This window comes from Schistocerca serialis, chromosome 9, assembly GCF_023864345.2.
Source record: "Schistocerca serialis cubense isolate TAMUIC-IGC-003099 chromosome 9, iqSchSeri2.2, whole genome shotgun sequence".
NCBI classification, from domain to species: Eukaryota; Metazoa; Arthropoda; class Insecta; order Orthoptera; family Acrididae; genus Schistocerca; species Schistocerca serialis.
The window spans coordinates 488,359,426-488,376,406 of record NC_064646.1 but is presented as its reverse complement, the minus strand read 5'-3'; the positions used below and the strand labels follow the sequence as shown (position 1 = coordinate 488,376,406).

Sequence of the window (16,981 nt, the reverse complement as noted above, 5' to 3'; positions counted from 1 at the left end):
GCACTAGTTACTCAAGAGATGAAGAAGCTTGCACAGGACTGAGTAGTGTGGAGAGCGGCATCAAATCAGTCTCTTGACTGCAGGCAACAACAACAACAACAACAACAACATATGATTGCCTCTATGAAACCACGCCTTAAGCCACACAGTAAGATTTTATAGAGTGGGAAACAGACATGAATGTAGCTGAAAGTTTTTACATCATACTTTTATTTCCATAGGTCGGAAAAAGCCTTGCACTAGATGGAGGAACTGGTCACTGCATTTTTGGGATCCAAGGTAGTCTTCAAAAACACGTTTTAAAGCATGTTACGCATTCAAACAATTGTTAATTTTATTTTCCCATAATTCAGTAGAATCAATTACAACTTTCAAAACAAAGATTACATTAAATTTCAAAGTTACAGACTTCTTCCTTCCACTAAACTGATTTTCATGTTACATGCTATCACAACCTCGAATAAAAGAAAATTATGGCTTTCTGACTCAAGGTGTCATTTCATAAATAAGGTCACATTTCTGTCTTACAAACAGAGTAGACTGATACTTAATTGAAATCTCCAAAGATGATATCACCTTTTTTTATACTCTTTGTCCCTATCTCAAATAATCATATAATTGTATAGTGGTGGGTACTATTTGCACCACACATTCGGATTTCATTCCATGTAGATAGAATATTAACAGATTCCATCCTGAAAATCAATTTCTAGAACTTCTGAAATAGGTTTTTACATGATACTGCATTTCTACTTTCAGTCTTCCAATTGAGGTTTCTATTGTACTCTCTAATTAAACAAATAACCCTGTGACTGTATATACTGTCCTCCTTTGCAAACATTAGACGCAATCAATTGGACAAAATAATTATGGATTCCACAAGCAGCCATAAAACTGTTTTATAGCAATCTCCTTCATAGACAGATCTAAGTTTCCTTGTTTGAAAATGCAGTCAATGCAACTTCGTGCCACCACACACACTATAATTTTACACAGAGTATGGTGCACAATTTTGTATTACTCTACATTCAGTAGTCAGTCTTTGCAAGAGGTAGATGAAGATCTGACAAAGTTACTACAATTACTCAACAGAACAGTTAGTCACAACAGCTAAACAATATACAGTTTAAAGTCAGTTCTGAGGCCAGTGAAACAGGCCTTCTGCGATCTATGTGAACCGATATAACTCATAAATCACCACGACATCAACATATTTGTCCAACAATTTGTCAAATAACAACATGCTCAAATGTTCTACACAACGTTTGAAGACTTCTGTGAAGCCACAAAGACTGTGTACCTAACTACTCGCTACTCACCTCGACCTGGGTGTTGGCGGTCCTCGTGGTGCAGCTGGACGTTTGCGAGACTTTGGAGAACATACTGAACAAGATTCATCAGAACAGCTGGAAACAGATCGGGAGCTAGGCGACACCGACGTAGGTTTTGGACTACGTGCCCTTCTTGGAGGTGAGGTTCGGCGAGCAGAACTGCTCCTCAGCTGTGGGGGAGAGGGGAAAAAAAAGTTATTTCAGAAAACTGTATGCATTACAGAGTAATAAGCTGTGAAAGTAAGAAACTCCAGGCAGCAGTATCAAACTGAACAACAATGTGCAAAATATGTACACTAGCCAATGTATCAAACTAAGCAGTAAACTGACAAATTTAAATAACACCAGCATTTAACTTCAGGCAATATTAATGGCCTACCCTTTGTGATGAAGACGGTGGGGGAGTGTGGGGACGACGAGAGCGGTCACGAGAACGTGAACGCGATCTCGATCGGAGACGTGACACGGGCGGCAGAGGAGATCTCGCTCGCCCTCCACTGGGAGCTCGCCGGTCTCTGCTCCGACTTCGAGGTCGACGTGGTGAACGTGTACGAGACCGCGAACGAGACCTTTTAGTACTACCATGTGGAGAACTTCCACCACCGTACAGCTCCTTGAATCCACTATGTCGCCATCTACAATGAGAGAGTGTAATTGAAAGGGAAGAACACATGTTTTCTGACATACAGTGAGATTTGGGAGGAATGTAACATAATTTGCAAGGTGATTCCACATATGAAAATAAACTGAAAAAGTCCTATGAACATGGGTACGATTTTTGATGACTACAGAACCAGAGTGGGTTGAAGACTATACACATCAATGAAATAATATGAAGACAAGTGTGAATATTACTTACCAAAATACTGTGTAGGCACTGTGGTGGGCAGGATATTGGTGGGACAGATGACTGATCCCTCCTACAAGAGGTGTTCATAAAGTCCCCCACCAATTTCAACATATTATTCAACACATTGGAGGGTGTGCTGTGTTGCACATTGAACACCATCTCAAAGGGCTTTAATGTGGGCAACAACATCGGCAATGTGAGCAACAAGTTCTTCATGCGTATCCATCTTTGTAGGGTACACATCCCCCTTTAACCAGCCCCATAAACAGAAGTCTAATGGGGTTGGGTTAGGTCAGGTGATCTGGCAGGCCAGTTAATAGGTCCGCCACAGAAAATCAACTGCTGAGGAAATGTGTTATTCAGATACTGGGATAGTTTTCTACTACAGTGAATCAGTGATCCATCATGCTGCAGGTACATTTGCTGTTGTTGCTCTAATGTCACATCTTCCAAAAGTGCAGATAGGTGTTCCATCAGGAAATGTTCTTATGCTGCGGCTGTCACGCAATTTAGCAGGAGCACAGGCCCTATCACCAGATCATCAATCATAGCACACCAGACATTCACTGAGAACCAAACTTGGAATCTTGTTTCCCAATGTCAACTTGGTTCTCCATTGTCCACATACGAGAACTGCGGATGTTTGTGATACCACTGTGTGTAAATGTAGCCTCATCTTTAAATAAATTGTCCTGCACGTCATCTCTGTGTACAGTCAACCATTTGCAATATTGCTGTCTGCTTACTGAGTCACCTAGATGCAGATGTTGGAGGGGCTGCACACAGAATGGGTACATACCCTCAGAAGGTAACATAGGTCACACTCACATTTGTGGAATATCGAGTGGACAGTTAATGTGCTGTGTACTGTCAGTGGGACTTCACTGTACCATTGCAATAATGTCTTTCTTTTCCCCACTAGACGGCTCACGTTCTGATGTTCCACATACACTGGGTAGTGCTCCAGATAAACATAATGTCTGAAAAACCCTGGGAAATACCCTAGCACAGGGCATTTGCCGATCAGGGAAATGTCTCTGGTATTCTGTCATAACCACAGAGGCACAGTACCCATGCCCAAACAAAACGTCTGTGTATTCTGCACAGACAAATGTGTGTGGCATGCTGGTATTCACAGTCACAATGGACTTGCTCAATTAAACACCACTCAAGCAGATACCTGTCCAGCCTCATGACTGCTCACTGATCCAACCCACAGTTGCTCACTGGGTACCTTGCAGTTAGTGCGATGTCACAGTGCTATGAACCTATTTGAGAATCACACACCTCTTATAGGATGGTTCCACCATTATTCTTCCCACCACAGCACCTACACAGCATTTTGATAAGTAATATTCTCACTTCTCTTCATAATTATTCATGGATGTGTGAAGTCTTCAACCAGCTCCCCTTTCATAATGATTGAAAATAGGATACACATTCACATGGCTTTTTCAGTGTGTTTTCACATGTAGAATCATCTCATAAGTTATGTGACATTCCTCCTGAATCACCCTGTTCGCCTGGACAATAATCATCTTCAAGAGGCAAAACTCTCAGTACAACTGAGAATACATTAAATCATGACAGTACTTTTAACTTCTGAAATCATTGGTTCCTTCTGCAGTGCAGAAAAAGAGAAGTGGTTCAAGGGTTTGGGGGTACAGGGATGGCATTCATGTTTAAGAGAGATTTTGGGGGGGGAGGGGGGGGTTAAAAGTAGTAAATCGGTTAAGCGTTGTGCCACCTTCGGTTCAAAGGTTAGAAGATACTGATGATGCTGGGAAGTAAAGACTGAACCAGAATAAAAGAAAAAGCAATAAAGAACAAAATAAAAGAAATGTCATAAATAGACAAAAGGGAAGAATCAAAGAGAGAAAAATACACTTTTACTCAAAACACAAATAGATTAAGGAAAGAGGGAGTGAGGCAGACAAATTAAGGATGAGATCTGAGGATATGTTGGAAAGCAAGTTCCCATCTCTGAAACTGAGGGGAATGGGTGCTAGGTTGGATGATCCAAAGAGACTTGGTGATATGCCAAGAACTCAGGTCTCAGGAATCATACTGGAAGCCTTTTGCAGGAAGTTCACTTGGGTTCTTTAATGAGTTTTGCAAATTTGTATGTGGCCATTCCAATGTACAAAGACATGCCATGAATACATTTCAGCTATCAAATGATAGTAATTTGCGACTGGTTCTGCCTTTAATGTTTTACATGATACCAGTGATGGGACTGGAGTGACTGGTGGTCCACTGGGGGCCAAACCACACAATAACCCTGGGTTCGGTGTGGGGCGGCGGTGGGGCGAGTGTAGTGCTGTGACCTGTTGTAGGGTTGTGGACCACTGAGGGCTATGGCGAGACGAAGCCTCTCTATCTTTTCTAGGTCCCTGTTTCAATATACAATACACAAGGCAGTTAAAAATTGTAGTCAGTTGCTGAAGATTACCCCCAGAAAGGTCACCACAGTCAGTTCTACTAAAATTGGATGCAAAAGTAAGCTATTTACCTCTCTAATCTGTACAGTCTTCAAACAGAGAGATAAATAAAATACATGCTGAAAAATTTTAAAATACACTACAGTGCAATGGGAGAAAGCAGCGCATTAAGGCACACGTGGAAACAAGAGATCCTTCCCCACATCCACTCCTACATCAATTGTTGATGTGCATTAAATTTTGTTATAAAAACCACATTTCCACAGGAAACTTAAGACTTTGTAAGTTGTTACCCATCGTCTGTAAGTATCTGGGTTAGGGAGGTGGACAGGTTGATCACTCCTTTCAGGTCAGCCAGTTGGGGACACTCCACAAGAAGATGGGCTATTGTGAGCTGACTACCACAGCAAGCAAGGAGGGGAGTCATCTTGACGCAAAGTAAATTCATGGGTACGTCTGGAGGGATCGATATGCAATTGGCACAATAAGATGGCTTGTTGGTCAGATGAAGCTACTGTCGTTCTGGAATTGTGAAGGTCAACTAATAGGTCAGCACATAAAAGCTTTATGTGGCAGCAATGAGATGTGCCCTGTAAGCAGCTCAAGGAGTTGTTATGAACAAGTTGAGAGTTTTAATGTACTGCAAAGCCCACAGTAAGATGACTAGCTGTGCATACACTGCACACACTAGGCAGAAAATACTTCTTATGTGCACTCGTGTGTGTAAAAGCATTACCAACTCTCTCATTGACTTTTTGATCTATCTGTGTATGTTGTTGTTGTTGTGGTCTTCAGTCCTGAGACTGGTTTGATGCAGCTCTCCATGCTACTCTATCCTGTGCAAGCTTTTTCATCTCCCAGTACCTACTGCAACCTACATCCTTCTGAATCTGCTTAGTGTATTCATCTCTTGGTCTCCCTCTACGATTTTTACCCTCCACGCTGCCCTCCAACACTAAATTGGTGATCCCTTGATGCCTCAGAACATGTCCTACCAACCGATCCCTTCTTCTGGTCAAGTTGTGCCACAAACTTCTCTTCTCCCCAATCCTATTCAATACTTCCTCATTAGTTATGTGATCTCCCCATCTAATCTTCAGCATTCTTCTGTAGCACCACATTTCGAAAGCTTCTATTCTCTTCTTGTCCAAACTATTTATCGTCCATGTTTCACTTCCATACATGGCTACACTCCATACGAATACTTTCAGAAATGACTTCCTGACACTTAAATCAATACTGGATGTTAACAAATTTCTCTTCTTCAGAAACGCTTTCCTTGCCATAGCCAGCCTACATTTTATCTCCTCTCTACTTCGACCATCATCAGTTATTTTGCTCCCCAAATAGCAAAACTCCTTTCCTACTTTAAGTGTCTCATTTCCTAATCTAATTCCCTCAGCATCACCCGACTTAATTAGACTACATTCCATTATCCTTGTTTTGCTTTTGTTGATGTTCATCTTATATCCTCCTTTCAAGACACTGTCCATTCCATTCAACTGCTCTTCCAAGTCCTTTGCTGTCTCTGACAGAATTACAATGTCATCGGCGAACCTCAAAGTTTTTATTTCTTCTCCATGAATTTTAATACCTACTCCGAATTTTTCTTTTGTTTCCTTTACTACTTGCTCAATATACAGATTGAACAACATCGGGGAGAGGCTACAACCCTGTCTTACTCCCTTCCCAACCACTGCTTCCCTTTCATGTCCCTCGACTCTTATAACTGCCATCTGGTTTCTGTACAAATTGTAAATAGCCTTTCGCTCCCTGTATTTTACCCCTGCCACCTTTAGAATTTGAAAGAGAGTATTCCAGTCAACATTGTCAAAAGCTTACTCTAAGTCTACAAATGCTAGAAACGTAGGTTTGCCTTTCCTTAATCTTTCTTCTAAGATAAGTCGTAAGGTCAGTATTGCCTCACGTGTTCCAGTGTTTCTACGGAATCCAAACTGATCTTCCCCGAGGTTGGCTTCTACTAGTTTTTCCATTCGTCTGTAAAGAATTCGTGTTAGTATTTTGCAGCTGTGACTTATTAAGCTGATAGTTCGGTAATTTTCACATCTGTCAACACCTGCTTTCTTTGGGATTGGAATTATTATGTTCTTCTTGAAGTCTGAGGGTATTTCGCCTGTTTCATACATTTTGCTCACCAGATGGTAGAGTTTTGTCAGGAATGGCTATCCCACGGCCGTCAGTAGTTCCAATGGAATATTGTCTACTCCGGGGGCCTTGTTTCGACTCAGGTCTTTCAGTGCTCTGTCAAACTCTTCACGCACTCCCATTTCATCTTCATCTACATCCTCTTCCATTTCCATAATATTGTCCTCAAGTACATCGCCCTTGTATAGATCCTCTATATACTCCTTCCATCTTTCTGCTTTCCCTTCTTTGCTTAGAACTGGGTTTCCATCTGAGCTCTTGATATTCATACAAGTCGTTCTCTTATCTCCAAAGGTCTCTTTAATTTTCCTGTAGGCGGTATCTATCTTACCCCTAGTGAGATAGGCCTCTACATCCTTACATTTGTCCTCTAGCCATCCCTGCTTAGCCATTTTGCACTTCCTGTCGATCTCATTTTTGAAACGTTTGTATTCCTTTTTGCCTGTTTCACTTACTGCATTTTTATATTTTCTCCTTTCATCAATTAAATTCAGTATTTCTTCTGTTACCCAAGGATTTCTATTAGCCCTCGTCTTTTTACCTACTTGGTCCTCTGCTGCCTTCACTACTTCATCCCTCAGAGCTACCCATTCTTCTTCTACTGTATTTATTTCCCCCATTCCTGTCAATTGCTCCCTTATGCTCTCCCTGAATCTCTGTACAACCTCTGGTTCTTTTAGTTTATCCAGGTCCCATCTCCTTAAATTCCCACCTTTTTGCAGTTTCTTCAGTTTTAATCTACAGGTCATAACCAATAGATTGTGGTCAGAGTCCACATCTGCCCCTGGAAATGTCTTACAATTTAAAACCTGGTTCCTAAATCACTGTCTTACCATTATATAATCTATCTGATACCTTTTAGTATCTCCAGGGTTCTTCCATGTATACAACCTTCTTTCATGATTCTTAAACCAAGTGTTAGTTATGATTATGTTGTGCTCTGTGCAAAATTCTACAAGGCGGCTTCCTCTTTCATTTCTGTCCCCCAATCCATATTCACCTACTATGTTTCCTTCTCTCCCTTTTCCTACACTCGAATTCCAGTCACCCATGACTATTAAATTTTCGTCTCCCTTCACAATCTGAATAATTTCTTTTATTTCATCATACATTTCTTCAATTTCTTCGTCATCTGCAGAGATAGTTGGCATATAAACTTGTACTACTGTAGTAGGTGTGGGCTTCGTGTCTATCTTGGCCACAATAATGCGTTCACTATGCTGTTTGTAGTAGCTTACCCCCATTCCTATTTTCCTATTCATTATTAAACCTACTCCTGCATTACCCCTATTTGATTTTGTGTTTATAACCCTGTAGTCACCTGACCAGAAGTCTTGTTCCTCCTGCCACCGAACTTCACTAATTCCCACTATATCTAACTTCGACCTATCCATTTCCCTTTTTAAATTTTCTAACCTACCTGCCCGATTAAGGGATCTGACATTCCACGCTCCGATCCGTAGAACGCCAGTTTTCTTTCTCCTGATAACGACGTCGTCCTGAGTAGTCCCCGCCCGGAGATCCGAATGGGGGACTATTTTACCTCCGGAATATTTTACCCAAGAGGACGCCATCATCATGTAATCATACAGTAAAGCTGCATGCCCTCGGGAAAAATTACGGCTGTAGTTTCCCCTTGCTTTCAGCCGTTCGCAGTACCAGCACAGCAAGGCCGTTTTGGTTATTGTTACAAGGCCAGATCAGTCAATCATCCAGACTGTTGCCCTTGCAACTACTGAAAAGGCTGCTGCCCCTCTTCAGGAACCACACGTTTGTCTGGCCTCTCAACAGATACCCCTCCGTTGTGGTTGCACCTACGGTACGGCTATCTGTATCGCTGAGGCACGCAAGCCTCCCCACCAACGGCAAGGTCCATGGTTCATGGGGGGGATAGGCATGTTGAATCTGGAATAGTTACAGTGAACTAAATGGACAGGCATCTGAGAATGGTGAGATGAGCATTTTCCTTAGGGTCAGGAAAGAGGTGCATCCAAATCATCAAACTGGGTACACAATGAGGAGGGTGCTGAGGGGGGGAACTACATACACAGACAAAAGGGGATGGCTGGTAGTCCTTGTCTGGAGCTACCAACCATATCCCAGCTGGTATACAAATTTTTGTGTGATTCGTAAACAATCTGAAGTGTTGGTTGTGAAACAGAGTTGCATAACATGTATAGCTATGCACCTGACAGATAGTGGCTGCAGAAGTTTTTGGCACCTGATCCTTAGTGTTGGGATACCAGCTTCCACCAGTAGGCTGTCTACAGTGCTCATACAGAAAGCTCCAGTAGCCAAACACACACCACTGTGGTGGACACCATCTAATAAGCTCACTATTGATAGTACTATGGACCCACAAGTAATACGCCTATAGTTCAGGTAGGATAGAGTCAAAGCTTTGCCGAATTGCAGAAGCACCATGTGGTCTGCATCTCAAGAGGTGCCACTTGGAAATCTGAGGGTATTATGCTCCCTAACGCAATTTGCCTTGAGCTGGTGCACATGTGGTAACAATGTTAATTTACTGTCAAAAATGAGGCCTTACAATCTGAAATCTTCAACAACTTCTAACAACTGGTTACTGAGGTAAAGTTCTGAGTGCAGATGCACAATGCTGTGTCTACAAAAATTTATGTCACAAGTTTCTGTTGGAGAAAACTGATATCCAAGATCCACAGCTCAGTTATGTCCTTGCTCTCTACTGTGTGATTAACCAGAGACAGGGGAAAGGAATACAACAGAAGATAAAAGGGTAGCAAAGCACCAGGCTCAGGCAGAATTCCTGTTGTTTTTTGCATTGATTACATCATAGAATTAGGTGCTTTCCTGACTTGTGTTAATCAAGGTCTCTTTCATAGCATATAGCCTCATGTGACAGGGAAAGCAGACAAACCACTCCTGTTTACAAAAAAGAGTTGAAGATCAACAGCTGTAATGGAACTGCTCAAATACAGTGAAACCCCGCTTAACGACACCTCCCATAATGTGCATTTCTCATAGCAAGCAAAACAAATTGTAAAAAAATGACTTGCTTAATGAGCAATGTTTTACATTATGAGCGACGACAATTTAGTGAGATGTCGTCAGCCATCTGCGCAGTGGGGGAAATGTTCAACAATATGAACACCTTTCATTGTCAGCAGCAGCAGCATATGAACAATGTCTTTAGTACATACTCGACAGTGGCATATGAACAATGTCTTTAGTACATACTGCAGCCTGGGTTTAGCGCTCTTTCTGCTACCATCTTATTGCATCTTGTGATCACACATTTTTCTAAACTTGTGTGCAAATTTTACTAACCTTCAAAGAATGTCCCCAAACATAAAGCCACAAGAAGATCATCATAAGAGAAAGAAAATGACCTTAGAAATGAAACATAAAATCATTGAAAAACGCAAACGTGGTGTGAGCGTTACTGATTTAGCATGCACATACAATCGGTCTACATCAACTATTTGCACTATCCTCAAGAACAAGGACAAGATTAAGGAGACAGACACTTCAAAGGGAGTGACAACAATATCTAAACTACCGTTTCGTATTCTGGACAATTTCAAAAGGTTGCTCCTTATATGGATAAATGAAAAGCAATTTCAAGATGACACTATTCACAAGGTCTTCATTTGTGAAAAGGTGAGAATGACTTTTTCCGACCTTGTTAAGAAGACACAAGGATCATCAGTGGCCGAAGGAGTGTCTAAGGGAAGCCGTGGGCAGTTCGAGAAGTTTAAGAGAACAACCGGCATCCACTGCATTGCAAGGCATGGTGAAGCAGCCAGCTCCGACATAAAGGCAGCAGCAACTTCAAGATGCTAATAGATTCTGAGGCTTATCTGCAGCAACAGGTTTTTAATTGTGACGGGACTGGTCTATTCTGGAAAAAGATGTCAAAGCATACTTTTATAACAACAGAGGAGAATGGATTGCCCGGTGACACATGCCAATGGAAGACCTTCTCACACTGCTATTGTGTCTACGCAAGTGGCGATTTGAAAATTGAACCACTACCTGCTTATCATTCAAGAACTCTACCAGCCTTCAAGAAGTGTAAAGTCCAGAAGAGCACGTTAAATGTGATGTCAAGGTTCAAAACAAGGCTTGGGTGATGCGATCTTTTTTGTGACTGGATCAAGGAAGTGTTTGGTCCTTCAAAATATTTACTTTAGATGAATCTGTCACTCCACATTTTGCTTGTTATGTACAACACTCCTGCCCATTCTCCAGGCCTACAAGAGCACCTCCTAGAAGAGACAATTCATTAAGATCCAATTTCTGCCTCCCAACACCATTCCATTACTCCAGTTTATGGACCAGCAGATTATTTCTAACTTTAAGAAGCTCTACAATAAAGCACTCTTTGAGCACGGCTTTGAGTTGAATGAAGCTACCAATCTCACTCTCCGAGAGTTTTGGAAAGATCACTTCAACATCGTTGCATGGGTCAAGATGATCGAAAAGGTGTGAGAAGGGACTACCAAGAGAACTCTCACTTCTGCTTGGAAGAAACTTTGGCAGGAGTGCATTGTCGAATGTGACCCTGAGGCATTAGAGTCAGTACCTGTGGATCCTGTAGTCAACGAGACTGTGTCTTTGACCAAGAGTTGGGACTAGAAGTGGATAACAATGAAATCTATGAGCTACTGGAAGATCACAGCCACGAAATGATCACCAAAGAGCTTACGGAGTTGCAGTGTGTTTCACAGCAGGAAGTTGTTGACTGGAGTTTTTCAAAGGAGGAGGAGGAGGAGGAGGAGGAGGAGGACAACGACGGGTAACAGCAAAGCAGCAATCTTCTGGCGCAATAAGAGAAATGTTGGAAGCATGGGAATCAGATGCGCCAGAAAGTCACCACCCCAATAAAGCAATGGGTACGCGTGCTACAAATTTATTTGATGATGATGCTGTGTCGCATTTTTGCCAAATATTGATGTATACATAGAAAATCACCACACCGATAAAGCAATGGGTACACGTACCACAAATTTATTTGATGATAATGCTGTGTCGCATTTTTGCAAATATTGAAGTATGGGCAGAAACAAATGACTATAGATAGCTTCCTTGTAAAAAAAGAATTAGTTATGTGTTGTGAATAACAAAGTGCACCATGTACGTACAGTTTTCTTTGAATAAATAGCATAAATAAGATGAAACGTTTAGTACTTTTCCTGCACGAAACGCATTATTGTATTTTACATTAATTTATATGGGATAAATTAATTTGCTTGACGAGTGTTTCGCACTACAAGTAAGATTTTGGAGTGAATTATGTTTGCTGTGTGAGGTTCCACTGTACCTTGTTTTTTAAGAAGTACTGCAGATTACAATATCATAGCGGTTACAGTAATGACACTTGGTATACACTACTAATGCAACACTTTTTGTTTCCTGCAATCATTGCTTTTATTAATAACAAGTTAAATACATCTTTATCTTTGTGGAAATAATTTTGATCATATTGATACTGTATACACATCTTTTTAACACAAGAGGTTGACGTGTTCAAATATCTCTGAACCGCATCAGTGCACTTGATTTGTGTATGTGTGTGTGTAGCAAGCGGTTGTGAGTTGGTAGAAGTTGTATGATGGCGTAGTTGATTGGATTCTGCAAACTGCTGTTGTCAAGTTATAATGGAATGAGATTCAAGAAGTCATGGTAGACACTATCTGAGCCATGTCGGCTCATTCCTGTTCTGACATCTTTGCCTACCGGTGTGATCCATCTCTGTCTAGTTGCCAGGTGCCACTTCAGTCACCTGTTAGTTGACTCATTGGTGGTTGTTTCTTGAAGCAGTTTATTGACCACATGGACAGGAAGTTGGTTGCTGCCAGTGAGAGAGAGACAAGAAGCACATGACATACAGTGAGCTGTTTACAGAGCTTACAAGCACACGATTGTCTAAGCAATCGCTGGTCGGTAGAGTTTTGCTGGTTAGCAATACTTGGGCCTAATGTCAACACAGCCAGTTTATCGTGGATTAAGGAGGCATACTTGCTGATGTGGGTGTTGGAGTGATGTTCATTTTCTGGTGCTGTCTGTCCTGTCCTTTGGGGGTAAGGTACTCATTACTTGACTGACATATGTACTCCCTTGTTGAAGTTGCTACAACTATGCAGGATTACCTGTGGCTCTCCGTCACTTAGTCTCAAGTATTAAATTTACTTTCCTGTGCCTCTGTTTGAAATATCTGAGTGCTATGTTTGATGTGTTTTAAAATTTCTTTTAATTGCAACTTGTTCAATGTCTGCTTATCTTGTCATTTGGCTCTGAAATTAATTGTGTCATACATTCTAGGCCGCCATGTGTATTAGTGACCACTGAGGTCAAAATTGTGTCTTATTTGTATTGGAAGTTGCTGCTTCCTTGGCTGATGTAACGACTATAAAATTGCCTATAGCCGTGGTAAGCAACTGTTAGGGCCAAGTGAATCTTGGCCCATTTGGATAATTAAGTTCCTCAGCTATGGTGAGATTTTGCCTCTTTCAAAACGGTTAGTATTTATTATTCTAAATGCAATTACTATTGAAATTATCTTGAGTGTTAGTCCACAAGATTTGCCTATTATCTTTGAAGTCACTTAATTTAATGTGTTTGAGTAGCCCTTTGATTTCTTGGTTATTACATTAACTTAATGTTATCTTTTATTGTAAAGTTAAGTGGTTAATCCTCTTAGTAATTCTTGTTGTAATACTTAAGATTTAGTTGGGGCTTGCGGCCATGCTTACATTGAGTTTCTTGTCTTGGTTTGAACATTTTCACATTTTTATGATTATTATGCATGATTTATATGTGTGCTTGTTTTCTCTCAGCCTTCCGAGCTGTTCGTAGCACTTGGAGTCACTGATCCAGGGTGTTAACTCTTACCCACCAGTTCATCGTACATAGCCTGACCGCGTCCGCTATGTACATGCGCACAGGCAGCATGCCATTTCCCATCTCACCATAGAGACGTTGCGGCCTCCTGGCTTGCTACGGTATCTCTCATAAGTTGACTTTCTATCTCAAAGCAACTGGACATTAATTTAACCTAAAGTGCCTGCTAGTCTACCATCTTACACAGACCTGGCAGGCCGTACCTGACCCTTCCATGTTTTCTCTTTTGAAGTTTGGTTTTAATATATAGTTTTAATGTTGGTGTAATGCTCAATTTGTTAAAAGGTATTTTATTATTTTTCATGTCAGTATCTTGATTGTGCCAAAGGGGCTTCTCTGATTAATCAAATATTGCATATTTGTGTCGAGAATTGTTCCTGTGTTCGTTGCATAAAATATTAGTAATTAACAGGCCTCAGCTCGTCACATACCAGACTGTGAAATTTCATATTACTGCACTTCTTGTCAGTTATATTCATTAATGTCAAGCACCACTGGCCAGCCAAATGTTGGAATTGTTTGCCCATCACTGAGAGCATGTTTGACTGATATTTGATTTCGCTACTTGCTTCTTAGTCCCTCCTAAATTGGTGCATCTTATCAATCTAAATTAACCAATTACTCATCAATCGTTTAATTGAAGAAATTTTGGAGTAATCACCTGAATGCCTATCCTTGATTATTTTATCTGCTTTTCTGCTGAAATTTGAACTGCTGTTAACATTTTAAATCTGTTGTTGGCACTAATTATTGTCACCCATTAGTTGCGCCTTCTTAGTTATGTTCACTGCAAGCAGCCTTTATCATTTGTATTGTATCAGTGATTTGGTATCTGTGCAATAAAATATTGTTGGACTCTTGTGAACTAACACCTTTCGAATGCCCATTTAGCTGTCCCTTTATCCTGGGGCATCCAATGAGATTTCATTATTGAATATTAGTTTTTGTAAATGTTTTGAGTATTATCGTGTGAATGAATCAACATACATTAAAAAATGGAAGTGAAATCTGAGTTCCCGCTTAATTATTAAATTTCACTTTACATATATGAAAGCAACAATTCATCCCTCTCACAGAAATGAGATCATCAAACAACCCAACCTGCTAAAAAAGTATTCTACATCAACAAGACCAAGGTTAAGTAATTTTTATTGTTTTCTACTATCATGCATGTTTTCTACTATCATGCAAACAGTCACTTTGTTCACAAACATCCAATTTTGCAAATTTTTGTTGGTTGTGTGATAACTGAAGCCAATAGAGTGAGGAGGCTTGTTAAACCATATAAATTATAGAGCTTGTCATGTTGCTGAAGGGAAACAAATTTATCTCCATCAATCAGTGTGAATTCAGGAAAAACTATTTGCATGAAATAATTGCTTTATTAATACACAATATCTTGTAAACAAAAGATCCAGATGAACTGACAGATTCTGTCTTCCTAGATTTCCAAAAGGCTTCTGACACTGTGCCAAATTGCCAGTTACTTACCTAAATATCATCATATGGTGTATTTTTGCAGATATGCAATTAGTCAATGAGTATTTGAGCAAGTTAACTTGGTATGTTGCAATGGATGACATTATGTTCAACAGAAACAAAAATTACATCAGCTGTGCCCCAAGGAAGCATAGTTCTCAACAAACATAAAGAAGTTGTCAGACAGGATCAGGACCATAATGAAATTGTTCTCTGACAATGTTGTTGTGTACAGGAAAGAACTGAAGAGTTCATAACAAAAGCAAGCCTTTCCTTTTTCTTTTTGGTTTCCTTGCATTCCAGGACTCACCAATCGCTTTAATCAAATTTAGCAGAAATGGCAATATACATATAATAATAATTAGTTGCCAAATACTTTACATCAAAGTTTTTAAAACCCTCACCACCCACTATCCACCATGGAAACTGGAAGGCCCAACAGTGGGCAGCAGGGACCAGAATGACTACCAATGGTCTAGTAGTTTGTAAAATTTAAGATTCTAAGTTAAACACTGAACTTTAATTCTCAATTGGCACCTCATTTGCTGTATATGATTTCAACCATTCTTCAAACACATGGAAAATGTATCTCTAATCTATTTTATTTCTTACTTTTCAGCAAATCATTTTAGAAAATATCTTTTTATCAAATTTTTTTTTTCAAATTTTGTTCAGAAACCATGAAATACAAAATATTTAATTATTGATCAGTATTGTTTATTACTGAGAGCACACAGATCAAAAGAAAGCAGGAAAGTTTCTATTTATGATGCATTTTGATATTTTTTTACTCTTTGTTTACGCAGCTAGCAGTTGCTGTTCGCCAAATACTGCAATTTTCCCTCAAATCACTGATTAATTTTCCTTAATTACCTACATTACCTTCCAGTAATTAAATATTTATTGAAAAATTAGACCTCACCCTGGTTAATTTGATACCCCATTTGTCCAGGAAAGTTGCTGCTCACCATATAGTGGAGATGCTGAGTCGAGATAGGCACAACAAAAAGATTCACACAATTAAGGCCTTTGTCAACCATAGACACACACACACACACACACACACACACACACACACACACACACACACAAACGTCTGCAGTCTTAGGCAACTGAAACCGCACTGCGAGCAGCAGCACCAGTGCATGATGGGAGTGGCAACTGGGAGAGGGTAAGGAGGAAGCTGGAGTGGGGAAGGGGAGGGATAGTATGGTGGGGGTGGCAGACAGTGAAGTGCTGCAGTTTAGACAGAGGGCAGGAGAGAAGGTGGTGAGGGGGGGGGGGAGCTGGATTGCGGTCAGGAAGGGAGCAGAAAGGTGAGAAATAAAAAGAAATTAAAAGACTGGGTGTGGCGGTGAGATGACGGCTGTGTAGTGCTGGAATGGGAACAGGGAGGGGGCTGGATGGGTGAGGACAGCAACTAACAAAGGTTGAGGCCAGGAGGGTTATGGGAAAGTAGGATGTATTGCAGGGAAAGTTCTCACCTGCACAATTCAGAAAAGCTGGTGTTGGTGTGAAGGATCCATATGGCAGTCACTGAAATGAGGGATATCATCTTTGGCAGCACGTTCAGCAACAGGGTGGTCCAATTGTTTCTCGGCCACAGTTTGTTGGTGGCCATTCATGCATAGACAGCTTGTTTGTTGTCATGCCCACATAGATTGCAGCACAGTGATTGCAGCTTAGCTTGTAAATCACATGACTGTTTTCTCCAGTAGCCCTGCCTTTGATGGGATAGGTGGTGTTTGTGACTGGACTGGAGTAGGTGGTGGTGGAAGGATGTATAGGACAAGTCTTGCATCTAAGTCTATTACAGGAATGAGCCATGAGGT

General features: G+C 40.7%; 1 protein-coding gene across 2 annotated transcripts in view; it reads right to left on the bottom strand.

Moving 5' to 3' along the window:
• LOC126419164 (splicing factor, arginine/serine-rich 19-like) overlaps positions 1 to 16,981 on the bottom strand; it is a 176,900-nt gene that overhangs the window by 109,162 nt on the left and 50,757 nt on the right. For both annotated transcript variants that reach the window (XM_050086291.1, XM_050086290.1), the window contains exons 5-6: positions 1,711 to 1,966; positions 1,320 to 1,501 (exon numbers count right to left, since the gene is read on the bottom strand). In XM_050086291.1, the coding sequence (XP_049942248.1) occupies positions 1,320 to 1,501; positions 1,711 to 1,966 (438 nt within the window). The remainder of the gene's footprint in view (positions 1 to 1,319; positions 1,502 to 1,710; positions 1,967 to 16,981) is intronic.